General features: G+C 42.2%; 1 protein-coding gene across 1 annotated transcript in view; it reads left to right on the top strand.

Annotated features, from left to right (window-relative positions):
• The first annotated feature begins 380 nt into the window (after positions 1–380).
• ccm2l (CCM2 like scaffold protein) overlaps positions 381–14,995 on the top strand; it is a 37,856-nt gene continuing 23,241 nt past the window's right edge. Inside the window, exons 1-4 of the mRNA XM_017710889.2 lie at positions 381–802; positions 10,778–10,945; positions 13,738–13,821; positions 13,949–14,132. Coding sequence (XP_017566378.1) covers positions 773–802; positions 10,778–10,945; positions 13,738–13,821; positions 13,949–14,132 — 466 coding nt within the window. The 5' untranslated portion in view covers positions 381–772. The remainder of the gene's footprint in view (positions 803–10,777; positions 10,946–13,737; positions 13,822–13,948; positions 14,133–14,995) is intronic.

Genomic DNA, 14,995 nt, shown 5'->3' with positions numbered 1-14,995 from the left:
TCAATGTGTTAATTTGTGGTCTTAATATATAAATCAGTGGCCAGAAGAAACTTGTGGCCTCAATATGTTAAGTTGGGGTCTTAATATACTAATTAGTGGCTAGGAGAAACTTTGGTCTTAAAATTCTCGATTGGTGGCCAAAGGAAACGTATCTTGTGGCCTTGATATATTAATTTCGAACATCCGCACTGGAAGTTCATTTAATACAAAGAAAAACTTGGGACGGCGCTTGTATAACCGCCTCCATGACGCCACAAGTGGGTGATTCATGTAACTACACTGTTTAGTGTGTCAGTATTTAGGTTGGAGGCTAGAATGCTACTAGCACACTGAGGAAGGCCTTGCGCTGAAACACGTCGGAGCTCATTCTGTGAGTTTAATGAATATATAACGGATTATATCAGTGCTGTCTTTACTTTCTTTCTGTTTACTTACAAGTCCTTTTTAATGAGGAGGGCGGCCTGTTCATGTTCTTCTGTAGATTAAAGAGTATATTCAATAACACTCGACTCTCCTGGCTGGATGTGTGTGTGTGTGTGTGTGTGTGTGTGTGTGAGTGCTGAGATTAGAGGTGCTGGTGGAGAGTTTAGATTGGGCTCTCTGGTGGAGTTTCCTCTCTAACAGGAAGCTGACTTCCTGCACTAGCTGTGGTGTCCTGCCTGGCTCCAGGGGGCTGAGAGGAGATCAGGCCAGCCCTGCCCACACATAAACACACACACATGCCTGCACACAATCACAGATACAAACACACTCACACACACCACCAGCTGACATGGACTATGAACCCAAGAAAGTTAAAAAGGTAAGATTTGCCCACTTTTCAATTAATTAATTCAGCTAGCCAGATGTTCTACACTTGACTGACAGCAGCGTTTTAACATTTTAGGCTCCTATTTGTTCTCATTGCATCTTCGTCTGTGTCGATAAACAGTGTCAATATGTTTATGAACATGTCTCACGAGTATAGGTGTCTGTTTGTCTGACCACCTGACCATTGTAAGCATTTCCTCTTTAACTTGCGTCATTATTTTGTAGGTTTTAGGATTCATGTTGCTTTTTATGCGAGCAGGTCAGCTAACCTGACACACTCAGACTCACTGGTAGAGTCATTCTGAGTGCTTTTATATTTTCGAACAAGCATCATTCTGTGGTTGTTTGCAGGCAGTTCATCACTTGAAGCAATACTCCAGGTTTTCAGCATAATCTGTATCTGCCAGTGGTGGATGAACTACACAAATCATGTACTTGAGTTAAAGTAGATACCCAAGGTAAAATATTCCTCCAGTAAAAGTAGAAGTTCCTCCCTTTAGACCTCCACTTGAGTAAAAGTACTAAAGTATTTGCCTTCAAATGTACTTAAGTATAAAGTAAAAGTACTAAAAGAGTAATTCTGGCTCTGATGTCCTGTTATCATTTTTATAACCAGACTGGCTTCATGAACTCATTTCAGGTGAAAGTCCTCCAGCGTCTCTCTTGGTAAACCAGTCTTTTAATAGAACGTCATTAATTAGTGACGCTGACGTCTATTAAAATGATCAGAAGCACTAAACACTGAAGGTAAACAGTTTCCATCAGGGAGAACCGAGTGGCTCTGAAATCACTTTTTACACACAAGCAAAGTTTCAGTTTCAGATTTATTTACAACTTAGTTCCAAGTTTAAGTTGAATAAAAACTGGCTTTAAACTCAGGATCACAGATGAGCTCCTTTACTATGTTGATCTGTAGGCGTCTGTTCATAAACATAAACCAGCCCAAACTCATTTACTATAAAATGAAATGGTGTTTATAGAAATTCAGAAAAAAGCTGCGTCAGTCTCGACTGCATATGTGGACATATTTCTATATTGAGCTCTATTTACACAAAGTTAGGTTAGTTCATCATTTATGTTGAACAGACTCTCCCAAAGTTTTACGCTGCTGCGCTGACGTTGAACCGTGTGCTGCACTAGGTAGGTATGACCAATAGGTCAAAACAAAGTGACCGCTGTGCCCTGATTGGTGCTCTGGCTTTGCGCTTCTTTCGTTTTGACATGTTACGTTTTTATACACACAGAAACCAAAAGGAATGACAGATTTCTCAAAATGTAGGAGGAAAAAGTCGGATATTAGACTCTGAAATGTAGTGGAGTGAAAGGAAAAAGTCCAGAACGGAGAAACTTCGTTACAGATACACGAAAAAAAAACTACTTAACTACAGTAATGAATTACATTTACTTAGTTACTGTCCACCACTGGCATCTGCTGCGTCTGTATTGTACAGTCGCTCATCACAGTTTATAATTTATTTATCATTTATAATTATAAGTTTATAGTTTATAATTGTTTTTTCTCTGTATGTGGACAAAAAAACTAAACAAAACTGACTTACGCAAAACATGTTATGCTGGTGTTGAAACTCTGTCCACACTGTTATTCATTTTTTTCAGCAGACAAATTATAGTCAATAAAAGAAAATCTATTTTCATAAGGAAGGGTAAGATAAAGAAGTAATAAGTAAATAAATAACAGGAGTTTCCAAAACTCACATTTAAAAAAAAGAGATTCCTAACAACCATGCAGGACCTGGTAGACACCAAAACTGTCACCTACGCATAGACAGAACTTAAAGCTTTGATCTCTGAGAGAGAGGAGAAGATCAAGCTGCTTCAGATCTGAAAACATCCACAGGTGTTTCTGTCCATCCTTCCACTGTGAGAAGACGGATCAGCGCTATGGGTCTGAAAGGATGTGTAGCTGTCAAGAAGCTGTTACTGAGAAAACAAGACAGATAAAAAAAGAAGAAATCAAACAAAGAAGCTGCTGGTTTTCTCAGGACTGACCACCCCAGAGTCCAGAACTATCACTGCATATTTTCGAGATTGCTTAAATCATGAGAAGCAGAAAATGCTCTGGGCTTTGAAGGTGTAGGTAATTGTACAGGGTCTTTGAAGCGAAAATAGGTTTCAAAAAAAGAACGGAGGCTGTTTCAAGTTTTTCACAATCACTGTATCACTCCACCAAGACGCCGTTGCTAAGCAACAACTTTGACAGCTGTAGGACTCGCTCAAGCTATTTGAACGTTTTTACCTCTTACTTTACACAAACAGAAAACGGACACTTTTAAGATCACATTTGACCGACAGCCGATTTGGTCAGACTCTGAAGGTGAGACGACACTAAATTCCCAAACTGTCAGTCGGTCTGTGTGGAGCTGGAGAACAAACTGCGGCTGTGCAGTGAGTGGGCGGAGCTCGTTACTCTGACGTCAACGAGCTGCTCGTTAAGGAGCTATAATTTGGAGGAAGGAATCTCTAACATGAAAACATATTAAACGCCATATTCACAGCCCAGTTTATTAATGTCTTACTTTATTTATTTAACTGTTGTATAAAAGCAATAGAACACAAGAAAGAGTGTTTTTGCGAATAACACACTACCTCTTGTGTTCTATTGCTTAAGTATATCGCTGCGGTCAGAAGAAAACCTTGTATCTCTATTTTTCTTTTTTTCAGTTTTTGACATACATTGAAAATGCCTGTTATCCTTTATATTGTGTGTAAATTTCATGATGAATGGACTAAAAGAAGTGGCACAAAAATGACTTGGAAAAAAAGTAAAGTTAGTTTTCTCCTTCTCCTGTAAAGTTATCATTTTGGAGATTTTTCTTCCAACAGCAGCGATGTGTACATATAGAGCTATTATAATTAAAGGAAAGAGTGGTCTCTGACTTTGGCACAGTGCTATAGATGCGACTGAAAGCACTCATGTATTCTTTTAAACCAGGGGCGTCTTTGGACACCAAACTGTAAAGGGTTTTGTGTGTCGAGTGCCAAAAATGCAAAACAACATGCAGACAGCCGAGTGGGTTTCAAATAGAGTTATTGGTGCAAAGTGTTATTGTTTCCTGGAATGAACGTTAGGCCTTTATAAATTATGTTGGTTCAGTGACAGTGAGGTCAATGTGATGTCAAAGGTTTGTTTGTACTGAAATGTGGAAAGAAAAGTAAGCAGTTATGAAAAAATGTATATTACTGTTGTAGGAAGGAAACCTTGTGTCTCTAAAATGGTAACTTCACAGGAGGAGGAAAAAACACACTTCACTTTTAATGTAAGTCAATGGAACCAGACGTCTTTCCGAGTCATTTTGGGCTGTTTCTTTTGGTCCATTCATCATGAAGTCGACACACAAAGTAAAGGGCAACAGGCCCTTTCAAGTTATGACACAAACTGAAAAATGACAAAAATAAACAGATACAAGGTTTACAAGGACAGTAGTGATATGGTCATTTGGTGAAGTGGTAAGAGCATTAGGGCAGTTTTCTGTTGGGTAAAATCAAATTGGCTTGGGGGCCAACCTTGGGCAGCCCTGCTTTAAACTACTTTGCCTACTGTTGTTCTGTATACAAGCTCCGCTGCAGACCAGCTGCGGTCCTTACCTTATCTTCTATTCACAGACAGGCTCCCACTTTCCAGCAGACGCTTTTCTCTCTCAAGGCTTTGTGGATGAGCTTGTTTGTGGATGTTTTTTTGGACAAAACACGGAGCTTTAAAGTTTCCTTGATTATGCTTTAGTTTTACAGGACATTTGCATATTCTTAGGAAACAATACCTTACTGTCACACACACACACACACACACACACACACACACACACACACACAAGAAGCTCTGCAATTAAACTATCACACAGGCTGAGCGCAGTGTCCTCCGTCTCCTTTAGCGCTAATCAAAGCAGGGGGCGTGTGCGAAAACTTTACGATAGCGGGTTGTGATTAGAAGGAAGAATGACGTTGTCAGGGGTAGCATTTACTTTAGTGCGCTTTAAGCCGAGATGAACAATTTCATTTTTAAACAAGCAGCACTAATTTTAGCAGCTGCCCTCCTTCCTGCATTTTCACGTGGCAGCTTTCTCTGAGAAAAGCATTTTAATTGAATATGCAAATTGAATGTTTATTTCCCTTTAATGAGAGGGATGGATTCTGATTATGATAAAAGACTGAGGCTCATTTATCAGTTATGTGGCGCTGCAGAACACATACACACACACACACACACACACACACACACACACACACAGTCTAGTGATGCACTGAAGTGAAAACAAAAAAAGCTGACAAGAATTTAAAACAGTTTATATAAAATAAGCTTACTGAAAGGATTATTAGTTTGTAGGCTACAATATGTACCACTAAGCCCTGTGCCCACAACAAAACAGAGCAGTTCATCATCATCATCATCATCTCAGGCATTGAGTTCTATTATTTTTTTGCTATCCTTTGCACTTTATGACTGTCTATGGTCCATTTTTTATTATTTCAAACAAGGTGGCAGATGGCATCTTCACGCTAGCTGTGACTTTCTGCCTTTGTTGTTTTGCCGTGTTCTGGATATTGAGCCAGACGTTCTCGGATGTCTTACTTAGTGGCCAGGCCAATTTTGGATGAGGGGCACAGAACACTAGTGGAGACCATTTATTAATCCCACAATGGGGAAATTTCATCTCCACATTTTAGCCCATCTGTGCAGTGAAACACCACATACACAGTAGTGAACACACACACTAGGGGGCAGTGAGCACACCAGTCCAGAGCAGTGGGCAGCCCTATCCACAGTGGGAGCAGTTGGGGGTTAGGGGTCTTGCTCAAGGGAACTTCAGTCATGTACTGTCGGCTCTGGATTGAACCAGCGACCTTCCAGTCACAAGGCTGGTTTCCTAACCACCAGCCCATGACTGGCCCAGACTGCTGCAGCCCATGACTGGTTCAGACCACGCCAGCCCATGGCTGGTCCTGACCACTCCATCCCATCACTGCCCAAGACTACTCCAGCCCATGACTGGCCCAGACTGCTGCAGCCCATGACTGGCTCAGACCACGCCAGCCCATGGCTGGCCCTGACCACTCCATCCCATCACTGCCCCAGACTGCTCCAGCCCATGACTGGCCCTGACTGCTCCATCCCATGACTGCCCCAGACTGCTCCAGCCCATGATTGGCACAGACCGCTGCAGCCCATGACTGCCCCAGACTGCTCTAGTCCATGGCTGGCCCTGACCGCTCCAGCCCATGACTGGCACAGACCGCTCCAGCCCATGACTGCCCCAGACCACTCCAGCCCATGACTGGCACAGACCGCTGCAGCCCATGACTGCCCCAGACTGCTCCAGTCCATGGCTGGCCCTGACCGCTCCAGCCCATGACTGGCACAGACCACTCCAGCCCATGACTGGCCCTGACCGCTCCAGCCCATGACTGGCACAGACCACTCCAGCCCATGACTGGCCCTGACCGCTCCATCCCATGACTGCCCCTGACCACTCCAGCCCATGATTGGCACAGACCGCTGTAGCCCATGACTGCCCCAGACTGCTCTAGTCCATGGCTGGCCCTGACTGCTCCAGCCCATGACTGGCACAGACCACTCCAGCCCATGACTGCCCCAGACCGCTCCAGCCCATGACTGGCACAGACCACTCCAGCCCATCACTGCCCCAGACTGCTCCAGCCCATGACTGGCCCTGACCACTCCAGCCCATGACTGCCCCAGACCGCTCCAGGCCATGACTGCCCCAGACTGCTCCAGCCCATGACTGCCCCAGACTGATCCAGCCCCATTTCTTCCAGCCATAAATGTTACAACTTGGTCAAAACACGGAAAAAAAACACACCTATGATCATTCTATCTTCTGCTAGCATCCCTATTGGATTCTAGTAGTTTGTTAGTGCTGAGCTTACAAAATCTTAAAAGGTTACATGTAAAAGTGACCTGTAGAACTGTGGAAAAGGTTGACACTGTGTTAGCATTTAACAACGTGGCATTTAAGTCAGCAAAGAGAGGTACATGTGTCGTCTGCAAAACACGACTGCCTTAAAATACCACAGTCGTGACTAAGCAGTCTGAAGTAGCATGGTGCAGCTAGGCCAGGGATGTCGAATTCAAAAACTCAAAGGGCTGTATAAAAAAACTCTTTTAATCTGGGGGCCAGAGAAAAAAAGAGTTTTTATTTCATTTTTGAGTAAACATTGTGCTAAACCCCGAACTGGCCATCATTTATTTTAAATATGCAAAAACTTCAACAGTAAAATACAGACACTTACAGTAGACCTTGGAATATTACATGAACACTTGAAATATTCAAAATGTAAACGTCCCCAGGTGCTCAGTCTTTTAAACCTACCTATTTGCCTGATGCCTGGCATCATTTCTTCGCTGCAAGTTCATTAATACTGAGCTGATATTAGATGCTTTATATTGCCTGACCTGCAGCTTAGATGCATTTTTGGGATTTGACTGGTAAAATTGTGTAGAACTGAGGTGTAACCGTTGTCCCATAGACTGTTGTTGGGGTAGGAGACTCAGAGCATAAATTATGTTGCAGTGCATGCTGGGGACTGTAGTGCATGCTGCACTACAGTCCCCAGCATGCACTGCAATGTAAATTGTAAAACGGACTAATATTGATAGAATATTAAAATACTTTTGTGGACTGGATAGGATTGTGTGGCGGGCCCGATCTGGCCTACCGGCCTTGTCTTCGACACATGGAAGCTAGGCTAACCATGATTGCCAAAGTGAGAACAGCTATTTCTCTGTATTACATCAACCAACCATAATGTTTTCACATCATTCACTGAGCAGAAAATACTTTACCTCATGTAGAAAACGACGACTCCTTCTCAACTGTTAGGCTGTTAGCTCATGTCCTGTTTTAACCCACACTGGCTAAAAGATTTCACTTCACTTTCTTAATAGTTAGTAGTATAATTCTTAATAGTTCTTAACACTTTCTTCTTTCAAAATTCTGCATATCGCTGCTGTAGGAACAAAATCTCGTACCTCCAAAATGGTAATTTTACAGGAGAAGGAAAAAACCCACTTCACTTTTAATGTAAGTCAATGGAACCAGACGTTTTTTCAAGGAATTTTGGGTAATTTCTTCTGGCCCAATCGTCATGAAATTTACACACAGTTTAAAGGGCAACAGACATTTTCAAACTATTTCAAAAACGGAAAAATGACAAAAATGGAGATACAAGGTTTTGTTCTGACAGCAGTGATACGCAAGTTTAAGCTTAATGTGTTAATAGTTTCCTTTATGCTGGTATTTATGTCAAATATCATAATCTGTGCCGTTATGACAGCTAATGTCACATGCTAGTTTCTGCTGTGTACTTTAGTCAGCCGCACCTCAGAACATCAAACATTATGCTATACAGTTGTATGCAAAAGTTTTGGCACCTCTGGTCAGATGATGTTTTGTTGATTTTCTACCTGAAAATGATTAAACACACCATCTTATTTGCATTCTATATTTTAGATTTGATATTTCTCCAACATGTGAAACTCAGCAAAGCAAATAAACAAAAATTGTGCACGACATTTCAACAAAGGTGTTGAAATCTTTGCATACAACTGTGTGTAACGTTGGGGAGCGATGATGAGGCGGACACATATGCTGAGATAAGCGAGGGGCAAATCCATAGTCAGGGTCAAAACAGTCCAGGGTCATAGAGCCAACATGGGTAGAATGGGGAACAGACATGACAAAAGAAACACAGGATAAACAAACAACGGAGGTCGGAATAAACAAACACCAAACACTTCAAACAATACCAACAGCCCAAACAAAGACCAGCAACCTAACATGAGAAAACACAGGGCTTAAATACAACAGGGATGACGAGGGACAACAAGACACATGTGGCAAACACAGGTGGATACAATCGAGGGTGGAGTCTAGAAACAAGGGGGCAGGACAGGGAAGAATCAAAACAAAAAGCACATGGATAACTGGGAGGGGCCAATCATGACACTGTGCATCATAACTGACAGTCATTATGAAATAACGCTTTTATTTTAGTGAATGTAATCTGTCATGACAACTCATGACAGCATATGACACGTTTATGGCATGGTTATGTCAGTGTTCCCTGCTTTAGCTTAGCTTGTCAGCAAAGCCAGCATATCACTGTTGTCGGAACCAAACCTTGTATCTCCATTTTTGTCATTTTTCAGTTTTTCACATAATTGGAAAGGCCCTGTTGTCCTTTACATTCTATGTATGAAAGGACCAAAAGAAATGGTCCAAAATGACGTGGAAGAAAGTCTGGTTCCATTGACTTACATTAAAAGTAAAGTGGGTTTTTTCCTTCTCCTGTAGAGTTACTATTTTGGAAATATGAGGTTTTGTTCCATTGGATGCTGGTGTGCTGGACAACCAGTATGACCATGCTGGGTGACCAGCTAAACCTTCACGAGACTAGCATAAACCAGCACAGACCAGGATGGAATCAATCAGGGTCATGTAGTCGGGCATAGTTTTATCAGTCTTTTGCTATTTTCAGTCAAAAAGATTGTTTTCATTAGTGGCCGAGACCCAATGTACTAATTTTTAAACAATACTGACCAAAAAATGTTGGTCGAAATTCATATTTGCTGGTCAGTGTGTTTGTGTGACACACATAAATGCTCATGGTTTGACATACACACCAAAACATTCAGTTGATTAACTGCTTCACACATACCTGTGAGCGCACACACACACACACACACACACACACACACACACACACACACACACACTAGAGAAGGCACTGTGGTGGGTTTGGCTCTCTCTCACTTCACTTCCTCTCTTCCACACACACACACACACACACACACACATGTTTATATACACATGTAAATCAGCAGGTCACTAATTGGGCATGTGTTATCTCATCTATGCTGCTCGGCAGGAGACGTCTCTGCTCTCTGACAGCTGTCTCTCTGATGATGTCACAGCGGGGGCTACAGGCACTCTGCTGATGTTTACTATTGCGTGAACCCGAGCAAGAGAGGCTCTTTAAATAGCAAAAGCTAATGGCCATCCTCGCGGCTAAACGGAAGCTAATGCAGAATCACTTGAAGAGTCAGTCTGGGAATCTGTTTAACATTTATTTTTATACATTTATGACATGACTTATACCCCCCGCCGCCCCCCTCGCTGAACACATCAGTGTCAGTTCAGGTTTCAGGCAGGACACTCATTTCAAGGCCTACTTCAAAGCTTTTAAAGGTCTGATTATTGCACTAACATGCTCTCACTCCAGGTGTGTGTGTGAGCCATGGGTCTTATTGTTCAGAGTTAACATGCTGATTGTTTTGTTTTTGAACATCAGTGAATTTGACCCAATGCACTTCCATTCTTTTAACAGCTGAAGACACAGGATGCATTAGATTCAGACATAACACTATGACCACCTCCTTGTTTCTACCCTCACTGTCCACTTTATCAGCTCCACTTACTGTATAGCTGCACTTTGTAGTTCTACAGTTACAGACTGTAGTCCATCTGTTTCTCTGATACTTTGTTAACCCCCTTTTAGCCTGTTCTTCAGTGGTCAGGACCCCCATGGACCCTCACAGTGCAAGTACCATTTGGGTGGACTGTGGGGTGGTCAGTCTATTGTCCTGAGGAACATCAGCTGCATCGTTGTTTCATTTGTGGATGTTCTTCCTTTCTGTCTATTTCATTTTCTCAGTAAAAAGCATATTGACACATCCTTTCAGACCCATAGCGCTGGGTCGTCTTCTCACAGCGGAAGGATGGACAGAAACACGTGTGGATGTTTTTCAGATCTGAAGCAGCTTGATTTTCTCCTCTCTCTCAGAGATGAAAGCTTTAAGCGCTGTTTGTCTGATGGTGATAGTTTTGGTGTCTACCAGGTCTTGCACGGTTGTTAGGAGTCTCATTTTCTCTTGAGTCTCCTGTCTTTTTACCACTTACACCCTCACATGTTCCTGTGACTCTTTCTTAAGGGATTTGTTTCACCAATTAAGCGCCTGGTCTTCTCTAAGTCAGCTCGGCGGCAGACAGACAAAGGCGGTGTGTATCGCAGGCCTCTCCACACGGTGCCTCTTTACCCACCTGACTTCCTCATTCACCCAGAGCGCCTCATCTACGACTATGTGGAGAAGGAGGTCAAGGTCAGCAGCTCATATGTTCTAAACATCACTGATCACTGGCTCATAACATACAGAATGCATTGTGAAGTCAGGGTCTACTGTGGAAACAGAAAAGTCCACCTAATCAATGTTCATTCAAGGTAAATTTGGACACTAATGTAAGCATCGTTTGATTTAGCTCGCATACTTTTTATGCAGCAGGTTTCAGGGAGGGTTGCTTCTCCTTGGTCAGTGGTCCACATTATTTTTTTTTGCAATGGGCACATCAACCTTAGGCTCAACATTTTACCACTAAAGCTGCACTATGTAAGATTTGTTGTTAAAGGGGACCAATTACGCTTTTTCTCTTTCCTTTAGTGCAGGGGTCGGTTCTTTTGTAGGTAAAAATAAAAATGATCCTCCTTTGCAGTAAAATCATGCTCTGCTGATCGTTCAGCACAGTTTTAACAATAAATGGTTTTAAATGCTGGAGTTATTGTCTAACTGCTATTTCACTGGCTTTAACCCTGAACGTTGTTGAGCAGGCTGCTGGTCACCATAGCAACATGAACAGTCTCGCTTAGCTAGTAGCTAATGAAAAGGCAAAGAGAAAGATTTAAGACGGACATTGGTAATTTAGAGACAAATGGACTTATTTGCATTTATAATCACTTCAGGTGGTTTCCTGATACGTTTAATCTGCAACAAGACACTGTCAAACACAAAAAGCCATGAGGCTGTAGTCAACATCTCTATTGTCAGCTTCTCGTTTGAACTTTCCTATTCCACCTTAAATGGTTTCTCAGGCACCTTTTAAGGTGGAACGGGAAAATGCAAACAAGAAGCTGATGAATGAGAAGCGACTTCAGCCTCGTTAAAAAATTGGACTCCCCAATTGGGCACAAACATTGGGCTTCCGAGTGATGCAAGTGTTGGCCTTATCATCGGGAGATCGTGAGTTCGATCCCTGGTGATGCTACAGCCGTCCGTAGCCGGGAGTCCCAGAGAGCACAATTGCCCTCGCTCTCTCTGGGTGGGTAGGATGCCCCCTCCCTTCTCCCCCATCACTCAACGTGATACTAGTCAGCGCAGGCGTCTGTCAGCTGACGTAGCAGATCTGGCGGGTGGCGCTTTCCTCCGAGCACTTGAGCTGTCCTGTGATGTTGCGTGAGCAGCAGTTCGAAAAGAAGCGGTGGCTGGTTTCACAGGTCTCGGAGGAAGCCTGTGCTGCCTTCACCCTCCTAGCATTGGTAGTATCATGTGACTGGGGAAGTCCTAACTAGCAGGTAGAATTGGAAACGACTAAATTGGGGAGAAAATCGAAAAAAATCAAACATTGAGAAACATTTTGCAGGAAACGTAAGGAAGACGTTGAGGAAAAGTTTCCTGCCAGAGATGCGAGAAAAGCGGCTATAGCTGAGCTAAAGCTTAAAGCAGAGCAAAGAAAGTCTGTGTTATCGTATATATGAATTCATATACGTGTATATATATATATATATATATATATATATATATAAATAGAGAGAGAGAGAGAGAGAGAGAGAGACATATTTACAGCCAAGATGATAAAAATAAACTCAAAACGCTGTGGATCTCAAGGTGGTTTGAATTTTGTTAAAAGGACACAATGGCTCTTCTTAACATTTGGGTTGCCGACCCCTGCTTTAGTTTGTTATAGCTTTTGTGTATGTAAACGTTCTGCAAAGTTACAAATTTCAAAGTACATGCCAGAGTGAGTAACTCCCTCCCAAAGAAACCACTTTTCTCAGCTACCTGAAACACCTTATTGGAATTCCAGGCCTTTTCCTTTATTACAAGATGATGCAATAACGCAATCTTGTAACACAATCCTCATTGCCCACCTATCTGCAAGCTTGCCACACCCTCACACAGTGCACAGCAACTACTGTAGGCTGGGAAGAGGTCATTTAGTTTTGTTAGCCACGTCGAGAACACGCTGACATGGCATTTTGGAACGGCCTCTCCTTCAAACTGATATGGCAGAATCAACACCACTGCAGAATTGTACTGGAGCCATAAAAATAGCGTGTATAGCCTTAAATAATACTCTAAAAGTCAGCAGCCTCGAGTCGGATTTAAAAGGGAGTTTTTTACATCTTTATGTATTAATTTCTTATGCACAGCCTCATAAAGAAGGTCCAGCTCAATGTTTAAGTCTCAATAATATCAACATTATAGACATGTTCTCTTTAAATGCTCTTTTAACACAATCACAGTCACCAGATCTTGGCAAAGGGGTCCAAAGCACAACTGATGTTACAGAATGTGCCGCCACACACTGCATGCAATTACCCATTTCCACCAGAGAGGTCTCCAAATCCCAAAACTTACATAGTGGAGCTTTTTTCTGGCCTGATAATTAATACTTTTCATGTACATGTCTGACAATAAACATTTGATAAAATGTAGGATCTGGGACTAGATCTACATGGATTAGCATTTCACAGAGATAACATTTATTTTTATGTGGTTATGTTTTAACACTGTAGCCAAGCATCACTTAAACAGTCTGTTCTTGTGGAGTATTATAAATACATCTGTTTGAAACATTGGCCAAATTTAGGCATTTGTATGGTGCTGCAGTGCCGATGAAACTGATATTGTCGTGCACCCCTAGTTATGACAACACCTTTTGAATGGATACTGTACATAAATAGTTGTGTTACCTTTACATAGCAAGTCCAGTTAAGATTTAGGCTTCACACATTCCATTTAAAATACTAACCAAATATTTGTTAAGTTTATAAAATGTTCAGATTCTGCATGTGTAAGTTCATGTCACTGTCCGAGACTAACTCTGATGCAACTCTCAGTTCCTGGGCCATCTAACGTGGGTGTCATGCTCCCTCAACCCCTCCAGCAGGGATGAACTGCTGCAGCTGCTTGACACTGCCAGGGTGAGAACCCTTTCATTCCACTGCTAGCTACCAGTTCTCAGGGAAGTGATGACATTGCAGTGACAGCTGTAATCCCTACCAGAGCTTCTAGGGTCACTCCTTCATTCTATCTCTCTCCTTCCTGCAGAAGCTGAAGGTTCTGCCTCTGCAGACGAGTGTGGAGCAGGACTGTATCCTCAGCCTGTCTGCGCGCTGTCTGCTGCTCACCTGGAGAGACAATGAGAAACTGCTGCTGCGCATCCCCACGCATGAGATCGCTGCTGCCTCCTACCTGCGGGACGATGCACTGCACCTGCTGGTGCTCAAAACAGGTGAGCAGCAATCAGGGTCATCTCAACCTGCCCAGCCAGATCGAGGCTGCACTGCATTTTATGATATATATTCATTTGGATCAAATATTCTGTCATATTTTGGCAACTGAATAAGTGAACAGATATGCAATGATTCGTACAATTTTCCCCAAACGTCGTCGGTCATGTTTGGTGCCTGAAGGTTGCATGTTTAGTTCTGTGGCCAAAACAACAACAGAAGCATGTTCCTGACCCATTAGCATTGTGCAAACTGAAGGCTAAATCATCACTTGCGCCAAGTCATGTCAAACTGTGAGTTTACATTTACAGCATTTAGCAGACGCTCTTATCCAGACCGACCCACAAGAAGTGCTTTGTCTATCTAGAGAAAGTATCTTTTAAACAGATATCTGTTAAAACATGTCTCTATAAAAAAAGGACAAATGTACAGTAGGTGTACAAAATAATGGAACGTTGACGTACTCTCTGGCCATTTTATCAGAAAATCTGTCCATCTGTTGCTGCAGAATGTATCAGCTCCATCTCTGCCCTGTTCATCCACCATAGGACCTGCTGACAAGATATTATTTAGGTGCTACAGATGGGCTACAGTCAGCAACAGTAAACCAACAGAGTTCACATATATGGTAGAGGTTTCTGATGAAATGGCCAGTGAATATCAATATTTCATGTTGTTACCATTACCTTGCCTGCTGTTTGAAGCATGACTTGAAGCCTTAATATCAATATGCCAAAGTTTTTATACTTAGTATATATTCTATATACTATGGTGTATATATATATATATATATATATATATATATATATATATATATATATATATATATATATACATACACACACACACACACACACACACACAC

This window comes from Pygocentrus nattereri, chromosome 9 (assembly GCF_015220715.1).
Source record: "Pygocentrus nattereri isolate fPygNat1 chromosome 9, fPygNat1.pri, whole genome shotgun sequence".
Lineage (NCBI taxonomy): Eukaryota > Metazoa > Chordata > Actinopteri > Characiformes > Serrasalmidae > Pygocentrus > Pygocentrus nattereri.
This window is presented reverse-complemented; position numbering and strand designations above follow the sequence as displayed.